Source organism: Bacillus rossius, chromosome 6 (genome assembly GCF_032445375.1).
Source record: "Bacillus rossius redtenbacheri isolate Brsri chromosome 6, Brsri_v3, whole genome shotgun sequence".
NCBI classification, from domain to species: Eukaryota; Metazoa; Arthropoda; class Insecta; order Phasmatodea; family Bacillidae; genus Bacillus; species Bacillus rossius.
This window is the reverse complement of record NC_086334.1, coordinates 34,824,892-34,845,790: the sequence shown is the minus strand read 5'-3', so window position 1 is coordinate 34,845,790 and position 20,899 is coordinate 34,824,892. Positions and strand designations below refer to the sequence as shown.

Genomic DNA, 20,899 nt, shown 5'->3' with positions numbered 1-20,899 from the left:
TGACGCTGAGTTAGGTTTACCTGGTGAAGCAAGTACTTCAACAAGTAAGTACTAAATTATACAGCATGTGTTCGGAAGAAAGAAGGGTCATTAAAGTTAAACATAATATAGATATGGAAAATGATGACGTCTCGGAGATCCAAAGCACACTGAAAAGTTAAACGTGGTAACAAAATGCATTTCAACGATCAAGTAGCTGTGCCGTGGTCGTAACAAGGCAGGGTAGGGCGGATGCTTGCAAGAAGAGTCCGCGGGCGAACTCGGCGAAGGGTGAGCGGCGGCGCAGCAGCGGTACTCACCAGCAGGCACAGCAGCCCCGCCACGAGGCCGCACCATCTCGCCATGTCTCCCCGGGGTGTCCGAGCTGGCCCGACGCGAACCTCGACGCGCTCCGCACGCAAGTGCCCCGGCGCCCGTCCGCCCGCGACACTTTATGAAAATGAGTGGGTGTGTATCGGCGGGTCCCTCAGGGGGGGGGGGGGGCAGCTAGGAACACCTTTTCCCTCTCTCTCTCTCTCTCTCTCTCTGCCACCCCTCCTCCTCCGGAGATCTCGACGAGGGCCAATCGCCTGCCGCGGGTCCGGCGGAGAGGGATAGTGCAGCGAAGGGGGCGAGACGGTCGTGGGTTCTCCGCCCGGCGGTTGGACGGACGGCGCGGGAGAAGACCTCGACCCGACGTCGACGCTGGTCGGCGGAAGACTGCGCGCGGCCAGGTGGCGCGGCGTCGCTGCTGGACCGCGGGCGGCGCGCCGGCGCAGTGACACGGCGCCTCTCCCCTCCCCTGTGCCCTACCCCCCCCCCCTTTCCCCCTTTCCCCCTCCTCCACCTACCTCATTCCGCGCTATCATTACCTCCCCTTCCCCGCGCGCGATGCGGGACGCTTTATCGAACATGTGTGTGCAGTTGGTCGAGTCCTCCGGGATCGGAACGTCTCTTCATAACCTCTCGCGCCTCCCCTTCTGCTGTGCTGGCGACCGCCGCGGGACTGTACGTCAGGCCGCTGCCGTTACGTCCTGGCTTCCGTTCCCAGGCACACACACACACCTATGTATATATATATCGGAATGAACAACGTGCTGGTCGCACGCGACTGCGGAAATCGTGGAAAGAATAAAGGCATTATGACCACCGTTAGCACGGGCATATTTTAAGGACCCCGCCTATCTGGAAACTCTGTACGCCAAGTTTCAGAAGAAACCACGTAATTAAAAATTTTCTCCTATATTTACGTGTGATGTCTGGTTACGAAAAAACATTAACCAATGCGCTGAGGGGGAATTAATAGTTCCGTTTCAGGATTTGGTTTTTTTAAACAGTATTTTTTTAAGAGAGCGAAAATGGCTTAAAACGCGTGTTTTAAAAAAAAAATAGTGTTTTTGTATGAAACATCCGACAGATATTCTTAAAAGCACTTTAAGGACTTTAATTACACCATAATATTCAATTATTCGCATTATGATGTTACGGTTGCCGCTTAAATTTCATAGCTGTCCTACGCACGACGAGAAGCCTGCGCTTAGAGGCGTTACCGCATTTAGAAGCACCAGCGAGCATCGCACTTATCATCCCAACCCATTCTAAATAAACCTCAGACTAGGCAGGCCCTGCAAGTGAAGTCCGTGGGCTTGCAATTGCTTAAATAAGAAACCTATACTGTGAAAAAAAAAACCGTTGGGATATAGATATAGGTAGATCGCAAGCCTTCGTGGGCCAGTCGCTGACTACTTTTTTTACTTCCGCGTTGAGGCCTCGTCTCTGTGAATGATGATTCGCCCGAAGCTCCAGCCTTGTTACAGCCATTGTTGATCGTCCTTGAACCCGGCTGGAACAAGGTGCGCCGAAACGTCGTGCCAATCATCGTCCACAAGGACGCGGCCTCAACCCAGAAGCGTGTTGTAAGTAGGGGCAGGAATTTTTTCGCGAATAAATCTAAACGCCCATTAGACTGCAACAAAGTATACGCGCACCAGCGGTTTCTTCCTTGTGATTGGCGGCCGTCTGCGAGAGAAGTAGTTGCCTTATTTGGCTGAGTCACTCAGGACGCATTTGCTTCCGCAATGAATTACTGTGATTGGTGTTTTAACAATCGTCATGTTCCTGAAAGAAACTCACCCAATCACGAAACACCGACGATGCTACAGTTTTTTAACTTTCAGCTAGTCTCGGAATCTTTTTGCGAAATATGCATGGCCCTAGTTATAAGTAGAGACCCGGAAAATTCGCGGGTTCATTTCGTGTTACGCTAAAATTCAAATAATTATACCTTAGTGCTGCTTCTGTCATTGGTTCACTGTTAATCTGGAGGACTGAGGGCCAATTAGAGACCCTCACTCATAGAAGTGTCAAATCACAGGTCACCCAGTCGAGACGACTCACAAGTCAGCAACCAATTAACAGTTGGCATTTGCCCGAGTGTGTAGAGGATATTGGAGTCTATCCAGGAGGTCATCGAACCCGCGAATTTTCCGGGTCTCTAGTTATAAGTAGAGGCAGGCATTTTTTGCGAAAGTAATTCTGACCGCCTATTAGACTGCAACAAGGTATAACCGCACCAGCAGTTCCTTTCTTGTGATTGGTGGCAGTCTGCGACAGAAGTCGCTGCCATATTCGACCGAGCCACCCCGGACGCTTTTGCTACCGCGCCTAATTACTGTGATTGGTGTGGTGACAATATCGAGATGTACCTGAGAAAAACTAACCCATTAACAAAACGCAGATGATGCTACAGTGTATTAACTTTCAGCTAGGCTCGGAATCTTTTCGCGAAATATGCATGCCCCTAGTTATAAGAAGTGATTAGAAAAATTCGCGATTTCTATGACCTCTAGGGTAGACTCCACAATCCACATACTCGTGCGTATGCCACATGCTCATTGGCTACTGACTCGCTGTGTGGTTCGATACTTGATTTGACAAGGGTTCTTGATAGGCTTTGAGTGCCAAGACGTGGCATAAGGGTAGACGTATCTTAATTCCAGCATATTTCGAAACGAATTCGTGAATTTTTCCAGTCTTCAGTTATAAGTTTTTCAAAATAAAATAGCGAAATAGGTATTAAATATGTTCGTTTAACGCAATTACCAATACAAAAATTTTTTAAAACTGAATAATTGCACAGATACTCAAAAAAACTTTGTACTTTCACTAAAGCCTCCTTTGAAAAACAGTTGCCAAGAAATAGTTTGTAATACTACAAGAAAGTTATTGTAACTTTGTTCAAAGCATGGCTGTGGTAATTTTTGCGTATACATAAAATTCTTTTTTTGAAATAATACTAGTATTTCTTACGAAACATGACTCACAATATTATATTGCAATTGATGTTTCATTCAATCATAAATTTTTTAAATCACGACAAGAAAATGGAATATTAAAAATTGGGAATTTTATTTTATTATACTTATTAACGTGTGCTCTTAATACTGGATACTATTCAGGGAACGGTTTACAAATAACTTTAACTATTGGAGGTGCTAGGACAACACAAGGCATAAATACTCGGGAAAGAATCCAAACTCAGTATTACTACGAACAGTATTTCATAGTGAAAGTTTTTCCCGTGTAAATGTAAATATTTTCATATATATGTAATTTTACATAAATACTTGTGTTCCATTCACAAAAAAAAATACAGTGTAAATAACTCAGTGGTAAAGCAGTGCAGTAGCTCACAAATTAGGGCCATAACACACTGAAGTGACCTGTCGCCCAGCCAGGCATCAATGGGTTGTGGAGTTAAGTGAAATCAGTCCGTCTAGACTTGAGGATTCCTTGAAACATGAGGAGGTAAGGTTCAGTTCATAGACGTTTTACGTCGCACTACAATTTGGAGTGATCGAATATTCCGATACAACCTCAAATGCGGGAATTTGTAGAATGTATATATTTCGAGCAATTTGTTTTTGTGTGCGTACACTGTTAAAAATTTTGACCTTGAGTTTATGAAGCACACTGGTTACAAATTATCCCGGTATCTTAGTAAATTCACTAGAAAATAATTTACTTACTTTTAACACTGACCCATAAGATATCATTGTAATGTGTTACCCAACGTTTAAAACTTTATTAAATCTACAAAAATAACATCACCCTGTTTACAAAGAAAAACTCGAAAGTTGGCTACGAAGATAGACATTCTGGAACTACCAAGAACTCTTCGTTTATCAGTTGAAATAAAAATTTAATGCAATTTCTAACAGTGTACAGAGCCTCACGTATTCGTTGAGGTACAGTTTTTCCTCAAGGATTGGAGAGGAGAATCGAGGACCTAAAGTAAACACGTGTTAAGAGTTTATTTTCAACGATGACAACGCATGTTTTGGCAAAAATATATCCTGGAATTATATCTTAAAAAATAAAGATATATAACACACAAGTAACGAGTGAGTTCTCCAAATATGAGTTCACGTTGAGTATGTGTGGGATTCCCTAAGAGAGACGAACTTCATATTCTCAACTTCCCACAAATACTTTTATATACCTCCACTTCGCGATTAGAGAATCTATGGTGGGTATGATGGCCGAATAAACTTAAAAACCCGCATTTATTCGTCAATGTTAGGTTAGTATGACTGTTGTGTTTATCGTACTGTTACTGTTGTCACAATTTTATGTCACACCAGGGGAAGTTACCGCGTGCAGAGGCATCGCAGCGCGAACAACGCTCGTAGAAGACAAACACCGCCACTATCCTTAATATATCTGCTGCTAAAAAGGGGCTTGGACCCCCCCATCCCCCCTTGCAAGGGTTAGATATTGCCCAAAAGCCTCGGACATAAGTCAAATTCAATTCCAGAATTTTTCTTTTTCGTAGCCCCAAACTTCGGAGAACTATTCCAATTCTATATGCATTGTTTCCCTATACCATCCCATGGACACTTTTGAATGAGGGGGAGGGGACGAGTTGGAATTACGAGCGAAACTTTCCGTTCTGGAATAATGAGTATGGACCATGAACGCCAAATTTTTTTTATTAATGTCGGTTGGTTTTTTTTTCTTCCGTGTACAAGTATCCGTGCATGATTTTCTTTTTGTTTGCAACTGTGTATATGGCCATTAAAGAAGCATTATTTATGAAATATATATATATTGTTTACATGCTAATATGTTCTAGACACCAGTGCATCGCAGTTACAGGTAATCGTTATTTTCTAAAGTTTACATTGGAGTCCAACTAACAGGTTGGAAACTATTTTCCCTAAGTAAAGTTGAACCTGATAGCTTAGCGGGAAGAAAGCCGGACTAAGTAGATGTAATTCTTGGAGCGGTTGTGGTGTTGTGACGGCACATGCCGCTTCCACGACTGGTAAAGTACCTTCACGTCTCTAGGGGCTTACGCACAATTATTATCTCCGTGACGTTTATTTTGTCCCGTGTGTCGTATTAGGCAGCTGAGCCCTTAAGGCCCGTCCACACGGCTCGGCACGCCGTCTCTCGTGTTTAAGTTGACGTGTCACGTGCTGCGTGACGGACAGATTATGCGAGTATTTTTTTTCTGGCATGCTGAGGAGAAGCTCATAGTGAAGTATCCCCATAGCCCTCGTGAACACATGTCACTCACTGGTGTGGACAAAGCTAGGAAATAGCTATGACTAAAAAACTATAGTGCTGGAGCATTTGTAGGCCTAAAGAAAAAAAAATTGGTTGTCTGTAAAGTCGGTTTACGGACGATAGTTTAACGTGACGTCATAACAAAACATTGATGAAATGATTGCATACGTTTATGAATAAAATTGAATCATTTTTATTGAATTATCACTATTTTGTATGGATAAAAAGAAGGAGTGAAATGAAATCTACAATTTAATTGATAAATTTACTTTTATTTGCACTCATTAATTCAAATATGTTTATTACTTTAACGAAGAGATTATTTTAACTATAACTTTTATACTTGTTTGCTATTTAACTTCTTCCAATCTGTGTTATTCTGTTAAGGATAGGACGATGATAGGAAAAGTAGGAAACGAATGGGTGTGTTTCAAGTTTAACGTGCCTCGAAAAAGTCAAATCGATGGTTGTTCCAATCGAGTGGAAGAGAGATAGATGCGGCGCAAGCGTACATTGAGCGTAACGGGACACAGCGTAACGGGAAAATATGCGTAACGGGACACTTTTTCGTGCTTGCAGCCAGCGTTCATCGATTTATTAAACGTTGTCACGTCAAAAACTTACACATTTAACTTTAAAGCATCAGCGAGAAAATGCGATCATTTAGTATCTTCAAGTTATTCCAATCGCTTTCTAAAACAAATTTTTAGAAGTTTTGTAACTAGTGACGAAAGGTGTTTTACCGTAAACAGGTTACGAAACGCATTAAGGATTATTTTGAACGACATAAGCCTTAAGAGTCTAACGTGACAAAGGTTCACATGATCGAGCGACGGACAGTATAAGGCCCACGAAAATTCTAGTTTTGGCATTTGGTTAAAGGTCATAAAATAAGCACAGATAACAAGCAAGTGATCTGTATTAATAAAAAGAGAGAGAGTTTGTCCGTCTTCATGTTGCATTAAGCAGTGCGAGACTTTTCTGCCTGTACACTGGTGCATGAGCTTATATGTCTTCTCTGATAGTACAAAACAAAGTAGCTATCCACGCCTGTCTGTCTGTTTGCTTACTTCTTCTAAACTGAACAGTGGATTTTGATGTGGTTTACACCATAATTTAAGGAATTTCTTCCGGAAGGTTTATGTGCATAATACATTAGTATTAATTTTAATATAGTAGATAAATATCGATAAATTGTCTTAAAAAGGCCTACAGGAAAGACCGCGAGAGAGTGTGTCTATATTCAAAGGCTGACGCACAGGAATCATTATTAATCTTTAAAAATTGGTACAAAAATATTGATTAATTTGTGAAGTCATTTTGACCGACATAGAATTAATCCTCACACAAAAATATGTTAGTTACCTTAGGCATTTAATTTAGATCAGAACTGACCTTATGCCATATGTTTGAAATGAATATATTGAATATAGATATAGCACGGATTGAAAAATTACGCGCAACAAAATAATTATGGTTAACTCACATTAGTAGATACATCTTTTTTTTTTTCTAAATACATGACACTTACGAGAATTTGGCACATGCGAGTACTTCTTTATTAAATCTAAATGACGCCACTTTAGTAGATCGCATCCATCCGAAGCCGGGACGGGTCGCTAGTACGTATATAATATTAAAAGACCGCATTTTATTATAAAATGGTATTTCTTTATACATTATTTTGGCGTTTTCACGCCTGGGCGGTAACTACGCCCCAGCTTCTATAGTCTCATTTTTTTTTTTTTTTTAATTTCCAGGAGGTCTAACGTCAGCAAAGCAAGCCAAAGTCGTCCCGCGGCAGGAAGTCCCTAAAACCCGCGGGTCCCACCAAACACTCCGGGAATAGACGGGCGCAGCCCAGGAATGCCTCTGTTAGTGGGAGGCAGTCGCTTTTCGCGGGAAATTGCAAACACGCCGCTCCTCCGAGGTCCCGGACGAGGTGGGTGGTAGCGGCGAGGGGAGGTGGCAGTTACCACCCGCGCCGCGGGCGTCTCTTCAAACACGCCCACGAACTGCCACGGGTGGCAATGGCCACCAAAAAAAAAAAAAACTTCTCCTCCTCCCCTCACCGTCCCGGTCGTTGTCGGGGGTGAAGTTTCCGCACCACCAACGCTGAGTCGCCGGAGATGCTAAGGTTACAGACCGTCTCACGCTTAGATTGCAGTACACGGCTTATGGCGCGTGCTGTTGCCAGATCTCCAACACGCTACGAAGGAATTCAGAGGAACGTACTCCTTTGGAATTCTGAGCTCACGAGGAGCGTTTAACAATTCGCTCACGATCATTCATATGAATTCGTACAAAAATTTCAATTTTCGCTTGATAAATAATTAATAAACAATATCAATACATTGAGTTTCAAAGCCACATGTTAATTTGCAACAGCGCAGGCAGAATAAAAATAACAGCCCTTACGGCAGTCGGCGTGTGTTAAAATGAGAGAGACAGAAAGTGCCCCTTTACTTCCACACTTCAATCTAAGAGTGGGACGCTCTATAGTAATGCCACTAAATTACGTGGGGCACACATTTGTGCATTGATATAAACCTCCAGCTCTTCCCTTCCTTTTAATCATAATTGAGTAATAATTATTGTAAAAGTACAACGTGTGCTTGCTACTCTTAAAAACAATGCTGAGTTTAACTACTTAAACAAGTCAGTAACTACTTCTTTAGTTTGAAGTACCAAACGATTGGCTTGATATATATGACAAGTGAAAGCTTTCTCGTGTAACTTTTCTTTATCGAGGAAGAAATCTCGTGGTTCAGGTCCTTTGGATTTCCGGTTACAGTTCGTGGAATCGAGTAGGTACCATCTCATCGGTGAGACTTCCCACTGTTTACAATACAATCCCTACTGACACACGACGTACAGCCAAGCTGCTTTGCACATAGAGAGAGTGTGACAATTCGCACCTTTTTGCTTACGTCTTTCTCACCGCGGCCGCTTCCTGAGTTGACTGCACGGAACGACACAGGCGGAGTCCCGAAAGCCCCCGAGAGTTCACGGTTAGACTGCCCGCCTTGTTCTGCTGCGTTCGGGTCGACTCCCAGGAAACATATTCCATAAATTTCGAGCGCGGTTGAAATCTAACAAAGCCAGTGCACTACTTTCTCGTCGTGGATATTAGCGGAAATCAGCAATTTTCCTCGTTTTTTTTATCTGTTTACTTCTTAGACTACATAAACATGTACATAATCAAATCAATGTCACGTGTTCATTTGGTGCTGCCTAATTTCAATTTCTCTCCAAGTCACACATTATTTTTTTCAAAGATTTTTTGTCATTGTATTTTGTTACATGTCAAGTAACTTGTAATCTAATGACAAAAATAAGTTAAGTGTGCAAATATGTTTAGTCTAGACTGCTACCAAATTATAACGTAGAGATAAGGAAACTTCGTTGGTTCGTTTGCAGAAATTTAAACTTAATGCTCCATGATTTAACTGCTTCCAAAATTTGACAGATTATTTTTTATCACTTTCCATGGTTCTCTTGGTCAGTATCAGACCAGTGGAAAACTTTGGTCGAAACACGTCCAACTCAGTCACTATAGAATATCGGCTTCCCTCTAAAACTATCCAATTGACAGATAATCACGGAATAAAATTACCTAATTGATGCTCATTTGACAGCCAATGAATACGGGAATGTTTCCAGTCCTTACCAACTGCACTTTAAATACCACCAAATTATGAATAGGCATCTCTCACGCAGATCACACAGAAAAGCACTAAGATGTATTCTTTCACAACAGTTCAGAGAAAGGTACATCAAATAATTTTAAAAAAATAAAGGGGGGTCAAAGCTTATTTCACACAACGAAAACTGCAAACTTAGATACAATTTTCGCGTTAAGGTATTTTTCAAAACTATTTCGATTATTCGTGCTGTGTGGCAAATCACGATCGTCCAGAAGTAGGTACAAGAACCGCATCGCCACTGGACCAATAAAATGCGAGGAAGTACTTCTTACCGTCCACAGCCAATAGCAAAAACAAGTTGACCGTAAAATCAACGCACTGTTTTGAAGTCTAGCAAGCAGTCCAATTTTTCAGCAAAACATAGGTGTACCTGCTTATGCAGTACAAATAAAATGCACTTTTTTTGTTTCAATTTAAATTTTTAAATTTGAAACTTTTCCTTATTATTTTTAGTGTAAATAATATTACTTACAATAACTGTCAAAATACTTCAATTTGACTTTTTATTTTTTTATTTAAATATAGATTTAGCTTTCATTGTACAGTACCTTCGCCAAAAGCGACCCAGTATTCACGCTGTCTTTGGCAAGCGAGAAACCTTTTAAAGTTGCAGTAAGCAACATGTCAGGAGACATCGAAAATAGCAGTTATTGTTAAGCAGCACAATGAAAAGTTGCTGCTTTTCCCGTATATTGCAATTATCGCTGTCATGAAATATAGCAAGTATGAGTAGGTGTTTAGCGGTCATTTGTTACCTAGTATACTGTGAATTCTTTTTATTTTAATAACATCGAATAGCATAATTTCCAGTTATCTCATTTAAAAATGTTTAATGCAAGAATAAATTATCAAATATTCTGTAACCATTCCTGATCACAACTTGTAAACATTAAAATGAATATTTCACACAGATTATTTGGTAGCAACGACAATAACAGATTGCTACTTAAAATTCGAAGTTATGCCTAGAGACCTGGAATTTCGCGGATTAATCTGGCTACAAGGGATTGAATACACGCATAGATTTATTTCTGCTTTGGTGATTGGTGCATAATACTTACGCGATAAATAATCGTTCAAAAGAAAAGCAAATAATTGTACAGTGTACATAGGATTGTACATGGACGTATCCAGAGAAGAAAAAAGGTGAAGGTAATTGTTTGGGGGGAAGGGGGATAATTTTCTAACACCCCCAAATTCCGAAGTGGAAAAAATAAATAACACAAGGAGCTTTAATAAAAATATTTGTAACCAAACTGTAAATTTGTTTGTAAATATAGAAGAAAGTCGTGTAACATAACATATATCTGTACATTTTAACATTTATATAAAGACAACTGTACTTATCTTTAAAAAAATAGTGTTCGTTATAACACTGGGTTCAGATTATTACCCGGGCATTTATACTTTGTGTTGTCTCATTATCTCCAATAGTTAAAGTTATTTGTAAACCGTTCCCTTAATAGCTTTCCTTTATTAACTGCGCACACTAGTAAAAAAAAATTAAGTCCACTTATTGAATATGAGATTTTCTTTTCCACGGGTTTTTAAAATATGCTTGAATAAAACATAAATTAAAATATACTAAATTATGCGCCAACTATCTAAAACAAAACAAAGTATTTCCTATATGCGAAAATAACTGTAGCCATGTGTTGTACAATGTTACTATATATTTCTTGTAGTATTAAGAACTTATTTCTTGGCAACTGGTTTTCAAATGAATCTTTTGTAAAAGTAAAGAAATATTTTTTTTGTCTGTGTGCTCCTCACAAACTTGAAAAAAAGTTTGAATTTAAAAAAAAAAACACCACATAAACTCCCCCCCCCCCCCCCCCCCCCCCCCCGAATATCAGGGACCGGAAAAATTCGCGGGTTCAATGTCTTGCAGGATGAACTCCATAGTTCTGCGTACACTCGGTCAAAATGTCACCCACTCATTGGCTGCTGTCTTGTGAGACGTCCCAACGTAGCAGCCTGTGATACGATAAAGCTTTGGTCGGGTGTTTCTCATTGGCCCAGAGTCATCCAGGTGAGTTTTTGAGCCAATAGCAGAGGCAGCACCGAGAGGTATAACTATTTGTGTTTTAGACTATTGCGAAATGAATTCGCGAATTTTTCCGGTCTCTACCGAACATATATATATATATATATATATTAACGTTTTGAACTGGATACGGCCTTGGTGTTGTGAATTCTATCCTGTCGCCGCTATAAGCCGAGGGTATGCCGGTTGTCGTAGGTATGGCCGTCCCTGCCTCGCGTCTTGAGCGCGGAAGTCCGCAGGAGCGGGTGCCCTCGGACGAGGGTCTCCGCTCCTCCTGGGAGATGTGGCGGCCGCCCGGCTCTGGAACACTCCCGTCGCCACGGCGGATGACTCGGTCCGTGTGACTCAGGCTATCAGGCCGGCGGTCGCAGGGGAGGTCACACTTCAAAAATAATCCTCAGGGGGGGGGGGGCGGTGGGCGGCTTGCTCACCGCTTCGCCATCTGTCATCGCATCGAGTCGTCGGCTTCCAGCATAAACTCCTCCCCCCCCCTCCCCCGGGCCCGTCATTTCGACGCCTGCGAGAGCTGGAGCCGCGCGGGAGATGTGGGTGTCGACTCACTCACTCTACGGGACGTGACAAGTGGTTGGGAGAATGTGCTGTGTGTGCGGAGAAACATTTTAATAACGGAGGAAGAAAGGCACAAATAGGGGTTGAAAATATAGTTGAAAGAAGTTAGTTGGAGAAATCAAAACTACATAAACAAAGCAAAGAAAGGGGGTTTTCTCTAGGTTTTGGCTACCAGCGCACCTTAAAGCAGAATGGAAATAAAGTTGAGGTAAAGCGGGAGCTTTCCTGCGAAAATTTTCAAAAAATTCCCCACCTTTACTTCATCTGAGCGCACGTTACTGTTGTTCGATCAGGCGACTGCAAGTACTTTTAGACAAGCGTAGGTACCAATAATTTCACGTAGTAACTAAAAGGTAGTCACTTCCGATTTCCCGTGTCACACAGAGCTTTGAATAATCAAGTATAGACCACGCACTAAAATAACACTGCTCACGCGCTTACCCTCTGTTTCGTCCCGAATAACACGAATTTACAAGGCCGCACTAAAATAAAACTGCTTTCCTTGCTTCAACAAACGTTTTACTTTTATTTTGCGTCAAACATAAAAAAAGTTTTTTTTAATATGAGCAAATCCTAAGTAATGTTTATTAACATTTTTTTGAAAAGTTTATTTACGGTGAAGGTAAGCTTCATGAAAGTAAGATAATATTTCTACTAATATAAAATTATCTTACAGGCCACATTATTGTAAAAATACGAAGAATTATTGATGTTCAAATGAACCAAAATATTAAAGAAACAGTTTACTAGCATTTGCCATCATTATTTCATATGATTGTTTATTATTTGTTGGATTAGTTAAATCTGAACAAAATAATGGCTAAGAATTGTTTTTGTTTGTTCGTCACGAGGAAAGAAGGGCCACTCTGCGTGGATGTTGAGTCCTGCGAGCAGCGTTGTTAGTTTTCGTAAAGAGATGGAACGGAGCGAAGCACTCGCGGCGAGCCGACAAACCACCAATCGCCCGCCACGAAATTGTGGGTCGCGCGGCGATTCGCCGGGATGTTTATGCATGACTTGGCGCAGCCAGCCACGCGCTGAGGGCGGTTCTTGCACGGAGACGCGCGCGCCGTCCACGATGCGTCACGCGTGACTCGAATCCGAACGCGGCTGTGTCGTTCCCGAGCCGGTCCGACTAGGTCGGGAGGAGGGACATTTCATTTCATTTCATAGACTTATTTTACGTGGCGCAGTTCAGGCTTGCCACCTTGTTTCCCCACTTTACCACGTTAGTGTTTTACAAAGTTGATAGAAATTGTTACTAAAATAAACCTTACAAAACTAAGTTAACCTATAGAAAAAAATTAACCAAGAAATTAAAAAAAAAATACAAATACAGTACAAACTACTAAAAATTACTGGCGAGTATTAAAAAACTATATTTAAAATCATAGAAGATGCTAAAATTCATTTAACGTAGCCTCTGCGATATTTAAAAAATAAAAATAATTTACATTATTGCAAACTTATTTTTAAGAAAGGACAAAATAAAAATTTTAATTTACCTAATACTATAATTTTAACTACAGTATAACTTGTGTTAAAATATATTTTTTAAACTTACAAAAAATATAAACTATTCTAAAAATACTAATTAATACAAATTCTTATAATATTTAACCCATATTTACACACATTCAACCACATATTTCTAAGGCAAAAAGACGTTAGAGGTTTTTCGAAATCCTAATTTTTGAATTATCAAAATTTTTAAGATTTTTTGGCAGAATTTTTTCTAAAAATAAAAGGAAATTTTGGCGAATTTTTGAGGAGTTTTGGGTAAATTTTGGAAACTTTTGGAAAATTTTGACAAGTTTTAAAGCTCAAATTCAAGGTCAAGGGTCAAGGTCGCACTCATCCAAGATGGCCGCCTTGACGTCACAATCCAAGATGGCGGTCAACACCACAGGCACCACACCCTGGACCCTGGCGCCGGACTGGCATAACTATACTACTACTATGCTCTTTATAAATAAAACAGACACACGTGTTCTGAACACGGTGTAAAGTTTTGAACTGATACTCGTTTAAATCTCTATAAACTGTAACCAAGTAATTAAAATCGGGAATATAAAAAAACTGAATTAGAATTATTTTAGCACAGCTGGGTAGCAGTTCTTTTTTAGACTTTTAGGCCATGCAAAGTACCAAATGCCTACATTATATGCTGAGACCAATCGAGCTAACTAGTAAATGTAATGCCAAAGTTTTTACTGTTGGTAACATATCGAAATTTATTTATGTAAAATTATATCAGGAATTATATGTGAATTTATTACAGACGGCATAGCTTTATTCCCAAGGACTGCCAAGTGTTAATTCGCAAACCGTTATTTATCGACCATTTAAAGATACCATCAAGGTCCGTATTTAACTATCTTACACCATTAATTAAATCATAAGGTGGAAAAGACATGTAAACTTGTAAATCATCGGCATATAAGTGGTGTCGACCGTGCTGAATGGATAAAGGAAGATCATTAATATGTAAGGAAAACAAAAGTGTGCAGAGTGGAACACAAAACCTGACAAGAGACCAGGTGGACAATGAATTGCCATATTTAACACACTGGAATCTGCTGGACAAGAATGATGTGAACCACGCAGCGTCATTCGCAGATAAATTAAAATTATATTTTAATTTTTCTCAGAGAATGTCTTGATTAATGTTTTCAGAAGCTTTGTTTTTAAAGTCTAATAAAGTAAGCGCAAAACTTCACATTGAACGTCACCAATTATTTTTAAGCTAATTTCCATAAAGAGGGTAACTGTGAATTTGCTAAATATTAATTGAACATATTACGGAATGGAATGAGTAAACAAGGAAGCAATAATTACACTACTCGAATATGCAAATTATCTACAAGTACAGCCCTCTTTATACGCGGTTAACTGCTTTATGAATAGCTTTAGAAGTTACTAGTTTTAAAAAAAGATGCATTCAGAACGAAGATTTCCTTTGAATCTCTGAAATTGTAAAGGATTTATATTATTTAAGAGTGGCAAGCTTAAGTCGTAAGTATTCACATGTACCAACGTTTCAGAGTCTTTTTTTTCCGTACCACTAACCTTCGTAGATTCCTCCAGAGCTAAGCAAGTGACGAATTGAGAAAGCTAACAGAATTTGCATGAGTGAACTTCGCTTTGCAAACCTCTCACGTACACCTATTTCTTAGTCGACGCTACGTTTCGAAGTGTTCATTCGCTAAGTTACTAGTATTCGATTACTATGTTTTGTGCCGTCTGTGCGCGGCACATCACAGTGACAGGGGCCGGAGCCAGGATTTTATGAATTTCAAAATAATATTGTTACATTAAAATCTCAGGAAGTACAGTAGACTTTTCAGAACTCCGAAGTTAACACGTAGAAATTTAAGTAATGATTTTTCTCGAGAATGCTAAAACTGAACATTTTATGCGTAGGTTTTCATTTAATAGTTTTTTAATTCTTTGTTCATAAGTCCATTGTTTGATTAATTTGTTAACACTAGTCATATATAGATATTTTATAATTTTTTATTAAATACATGAAAATCACGTCTCAAGATTGTAATGCTTACAGACACACGTATACAAACCGACATTGAATAGAGGCTACTTGGAAACACAGTTCCTGCTGCTTCTGTGCATGAGGCATGTCAGGGGTATAAGAGGAGGGTGGGAGGGGGGGAATACATTATTTTAGTCCACTAAGGATTACAATAATCCCTCTGTAAACGTACAGTAGCTTAGTTGTTATTTTATCTTTCTGTCTTTGCTTGTTTTTTATTCTTTCAAATCCCGGGAGGGAGGGGTTTGGACCCATGGACCTCCCCCCTGGTCCAGTTCTCGGTCATGAGCGGCAGGTTAGCTTGGGTCATCCAGGGGGAAGGAGGGCGCGTCACTCGCCGCGTATTGAGGGAAGCGTGCTTGTTAAGGAAACCATCCACGGCATTGCAGAAAGATTTTCAAGGACATACGCCATTGCTTGCTTCAACTATATGTCACAGAGGAACCACATGAACGAACAAGAAAGATGGACGCACAAACTCGCAGAAAAACAGCCCAAATCAGCTAATGTAAAAAAAATAATAAACACACACACACAGCACAGAGAAATTTCCAAGGAATAAGAGAGACGACAAAATAATTTACCACAGCACAGAAAAAAACACCGGGCTAACAACACCGAGAACAGAAAATACGGACGAACGCAACGATGATACAATACCGATAATCTGGACTGTGCTGTCTACGTGTTTAACATTATGCTTATTTCGTCTGGTTTTCTGTGTGTTTGTCTATTTATCCTTCTTGTTCATTAGTGTGGTTTCTCTATGACATACAGTTAAAATCAGCAATGACGTGTGTCCTTGAAAATCTTTTAAATGGAGCTTCTCCAATGCAATATCATTCAAAGAACACACTGCAGAAAAAAGTGGCGTTTATCAAGACACAGAAGCTTCTTATTAACCATACAAGGATTTTGTAAATTTTGTAAAATTTTGCGAATGTATTTGTGGATAGGGAAGGGGCAAGATCATTCAAAGAACATACTGCAGAAAAAAGTGGCGTTTATCAAGACACAGAAGCTTCTTATTAACCATACAAGGATTTTGTAAATTTTGTAAAATTTTGCGAATGTATTTGTGGATAGGGAAGGGGCAGGACATTTATAAACTTGAATTTTTCCTAAAATATTAGAGGTGACCAGATAGATCATGAGCTAGTGAAAATGAAGGTAACACAAACCGAATTACCGCCAGGCAAACGACCGTAAATTTTAATTTTTTATCATAGTTGTTATAAGATACTTAAATTCCTTTTTTATATACCAAAAAACCTATATTTTCAATGTGCATCAACAGCTTTGTTATCACACCCCTTCTATGATCTGGCTTTACGCTACCCCCTTAATAAAAAATATGTTTCTACCTTGGATGGGTATATATCCATAGAATAAAATAATGTCGTCAAGTTTTATTCCCCTTTTGCCCATGTCATTATATCTATCTCGTGAACCCGAACAAATATAACTGTCAGTGAGTAAACAATTCTTAAATGAACCGCTAACATGTAGCAATAAGGAAAAGGCACAGCTTTAGATTCACGAACGATAATTTTAGCCAAAATATGCAAGGACCTATTTTTAATTAAAAAATTATTTTGCTTGAAATAGAGCAAGCAATTACGTAGCTATAAAATAATTGGCTAATAGTTTAACAGAAGGCTAATGAGTACGTTTGCCCTAATGAAATTAGAATAGTCTACTTAACACTATATCGTAGATAAAAATTATATCGTTGATATAGCTATCCACTCTTAACTACTGTTCTACAATACGAAATGTTCTTAAAAAAACATGACCTTTCATTACTAATTCTTGAGTTGGAGAATAGTGATTTAAAACATCATATTGGACTAAACGCCATTGCTGGTGGTCTCTGTATGTAATAAACCTGCATTTATACATCGATTCTTTTGTGATATAAAGTGTCAACCAACAATGGCGTAAGTACAAAATAATGTTTTAAATTAAATAATAATATTTAGATCTTTATACTACGCCGAGTAAAAATACTAATATTTGTGATACAATACATGACATTTAACACGTGTCTATCAACATGTTTTAATGCAGTCTAAATAATGTTTCTAAAATTTCTGTGTATCATTAATTTTGACTTGTAGAAAAATTATGTATAGTGTACCACATTTATAAAATAGAAAATACTGACACTTATGATTTATATGCATATAAAGTATACCAACCTAGGTAATATGGCCTATACCAAACAAGCGTTATGGATAAAACAATTAATATTAGCATAAGTTTTGGAGTTTTATTACGCGCACGGATTTAGCTTGATCGGGCGAACAGCCAGCTCAGGAAAATAAGCTGATCGCAGTAGTAGGTTAGTAAATAAATATCTCAGGAAAATTTCCTGAACGGAGCTAAGCGCTTGCAGTCATCCTCAGAGTGACAGACGCCATAGAGTTATTGTAAGATGTCAGGACGAGGGGAGGAGGGGCCGGGCAAACGTGCTGCGTGCGAGGGCGACTCTATGGAGTGCGTCAAGAGTCTCCATGACAACCGCGAGTAGCGAGTGGATTTATGACGAAACGAACAGTCATTGCTTCCTTCGTAAAAAAAAAATGTTTGCTGAGTTCAACCGTGCACGTAAATGTTTGCGATGCAATTCATGCTCATCTTTCTTTCGAATCACGTGGTAGGTTTTTAAAAAATTAAAAAAAATATATATTTAGTGTTTAGGGGCGAATTTCACTATATGAAAAGAATGGATAGTTCATAATTTGCTGATTCAAAGTTTTTTTTTTTTAACACGTACCGTTAAAATATTCCACTTCAAAACTTGCGGCACGTAGTTTAGGAAAAAAAAAATATAATTTTATTGGGGGGTTTATTTATCGTTCCAGGAAGGTATTTCATCTGCCAGTTTCTGTAGTAGGTGGACGTTTGCTGCAGGACATGAGCGGGTCGTTGAATTATTTATGTACCGATCTTCACGCGTTAAGTGCAAGATTAATGTCATGGAAGCGTAAAATGTTGAACACGAGGGGGAAAAAGGTAGAAAGCACGCGGAACGCGCGAGAGTTCAAACACCCTTCTTCAGAACGACTGGGAGAACCAGGCGCGCGACCGGTATGGCTAGTTCAAGCTCAAATGAACATGTTTGGGAGCCCGCAAAATGTGTTTCCTGTATTCATCATTCGCCAAGCGTCTAAATATCATTACCACGAGTCTTGTGACCTTTAAAAGCAATTATCGAGCAAGACGGAACAGCAAAATTGTTGAAAACATGAAAAATATTGTCGTGTTATTGTAACGTTTGTTCACAAACGACAATAAAAGCCTTTTTATAAGCCCGCTAATTTTCCACATATACTTTTTCATAACACATAAAAGTCGAGAAAATACTTTTGTCAATTCAAAGAGGACCACTGCAAGTTTTGCTTTGTAAATGATGCAGAAATATGCACTTAAAATTACAGATATATGGAAAATTTTACATTTACATGAAAACAGTCATGTCACAACAAAATAGTGTTCATAGTAATACTGGGCTGGGATTCTTAACTGGGCCTTATGATTTGTGTTATCCAAGGACCTATAATAGTTGAAGTTACTTGTAAACCGTAACCTGAAAAGCTTTCTAGTATTAACTGAGCACATATCATCATTTCCATTGTTTTAAAAAATGATTTAATGAACCATTAATTTAAACACAAAAATTATTCGCCATTTTCGTAACAAATAGTATTACCTTGAAAAATATATCATGTTCTTGCAGTACTACAAACTATTTTTTTTGGCAACTGGTTTCCAAAGAAATCTTTTGTAAAACTACAGGAACTTTTTTTTTTTTTTGTTTCTGTGAGAGATTTTGAATACGTTTTTGTTTTCGCTTCCAGCTTATGGGTAGTGATTTTTTTTTCTTCAGCGGTCGATTACCAAATTGTTCGGATGAGCCCGAGCGGAGAGTTAGCGAAGGAAACGCCCGCGGTGTAAATTATTATTTTTTTTTTTTCGAACGGGGAGGGATTGGAATTTGCTAATCAAACATGTAAAAGCCCGCCCGTCCACTACTCTCACTCTCTCTGTCGCGGGCCGCAGCTGAGAGCCTGAATATGAACGAGGATCGGGGATTAACGAGCGAGAGGTCCGCCGAAGCTGCCGGGGTAATTGGGCGGCGTTGCAAGAACACTCAGCGCCCCAGGAGGAGGTGATTTGTAAAATCTTCGGAGGAGGAGAGAGAGGGGAAGTGTGAAGGGACGAGAGCGAATTGAGTCGCCCGAAAACGGATTTCGTCCCACTGACGCAATTAAAACCCTCTCCCTCCCCGCGGGAAATCGAATTAATATTCAAATGGTGTGTTGAGGAAGGGGTAGGGGAGGGGAGGTAGCTGGCGAAACGCTCGCGCGCGTAGAGAGAGAGAGAGAGAGAGAGAGAGAGAAGGCCCGGAAGTCCTCCCGCTGTGCATCTTCCGGTACCCAACCATCCTCCCAGAACGAGTCCCGCCGACGTGAAACCACGGTTATTAATTTACAAGTATTATAATTCACTGTGCGTTGACCTGGTCCCCGCTGCCCGGGAAACTGCCGCAGGCCGCGACGGGCCTACCCACACCCGCGAGGTCAACACACCTGAGCAGGGACGTCGGAACAGGGCGGGGGGGGGGGGCAGCAGGGGCGAATCGCCCCCGTGCTGTTATGCATGGAGGGGGGGGGGGGCAGCAGGGGCGAGTCGCCCCCGTGCTGTTATGCATGGAGGGGGGGGGGGGCGGGCGAGAGTAGCATTTCGCTCCCCTCCTTTTCCCAGAATAAATGTTTGGTCCTAGTAGTATTTTTCTCAACCAGTAGTTACAAACGTTGCATTGGTGATCACATTGATTATAAAATCAAATTTATGATCGTCAATATACTGTAAAATGATTGCAAATTCCTAGATGGTATTTTATTTAAATTGCACTGCATCCACTGTCAGAGTAGTATTTAATACATACCACGTCATCAAATTCTTGGAATGGTATATTTAATATTTTGGTTCGGAATCTCATTGAATAGCACAATTTTGCATCTAAAATTCCAAATTTTTCTCGGCCCTCACGCACGCTATCACCTTGTGCGTCGTGAACCTCCGCTTTGGTCGGTTTTCGGACGTCTGGTTCCAACATCAGCACCGTGTCATTGCACTTTCTTTTTTGGAGTATAAAATTTGCAGAATTATTCCAAAACTTTGAAAATCATCCACCAAATGCATAACTAAGTGATATATAACGAAGTGTCCCCTCAATTTTTGCTGTAGGCCTGCGAAATTTTTGTGTTATTAATTTGAAGAGTGTCTAGAACGAAAATTTTCATACACTTGGATGGCCCTTGTCCTAGGTTTATTTATAGGGACTAGAAAAATTCGCGGATACGATGACCTCTATGACAGTTCCTCTACATGCTCAGGTAAATGTCACCTGTTCATTGGCTTCTTGCCTGAGATATGACTTCAAAGGTTTGATCGTTATTCGATACT

General features: G+C 39.9%; 1 protein-coding gene across 2 annotated transcripts in view; it reads right to left on the bottom strand.

Moving 5' to 3' along the window:
- LOC134533022 (ADAMTS-like protein 4) overlaps window positions 1–20,899 on the bottom strand; it is a 359,582-nt gene that overhangs the window by 180,005 nt on the left and 158,678 nt on the right. Inside the window, exon 1 of one of the 2 annotated variants that reach the window (XM_063370162.1) lies at window positions 300–722. The exons of the other annotated variant lie outside the window; for it this stretch is intronic. Within the exon in view, the coding sequence (XP_063226232.1) occupies window positions 300–344 (45 nt within the window). The 5' untranslated portion in view covers window positions 345–722. Of the gene's footprint in view, window positions 1–299; window positions 723–20,899 lie in introns of those variants that run through there. 2 annotated transcript variants of the gene reach the window in all.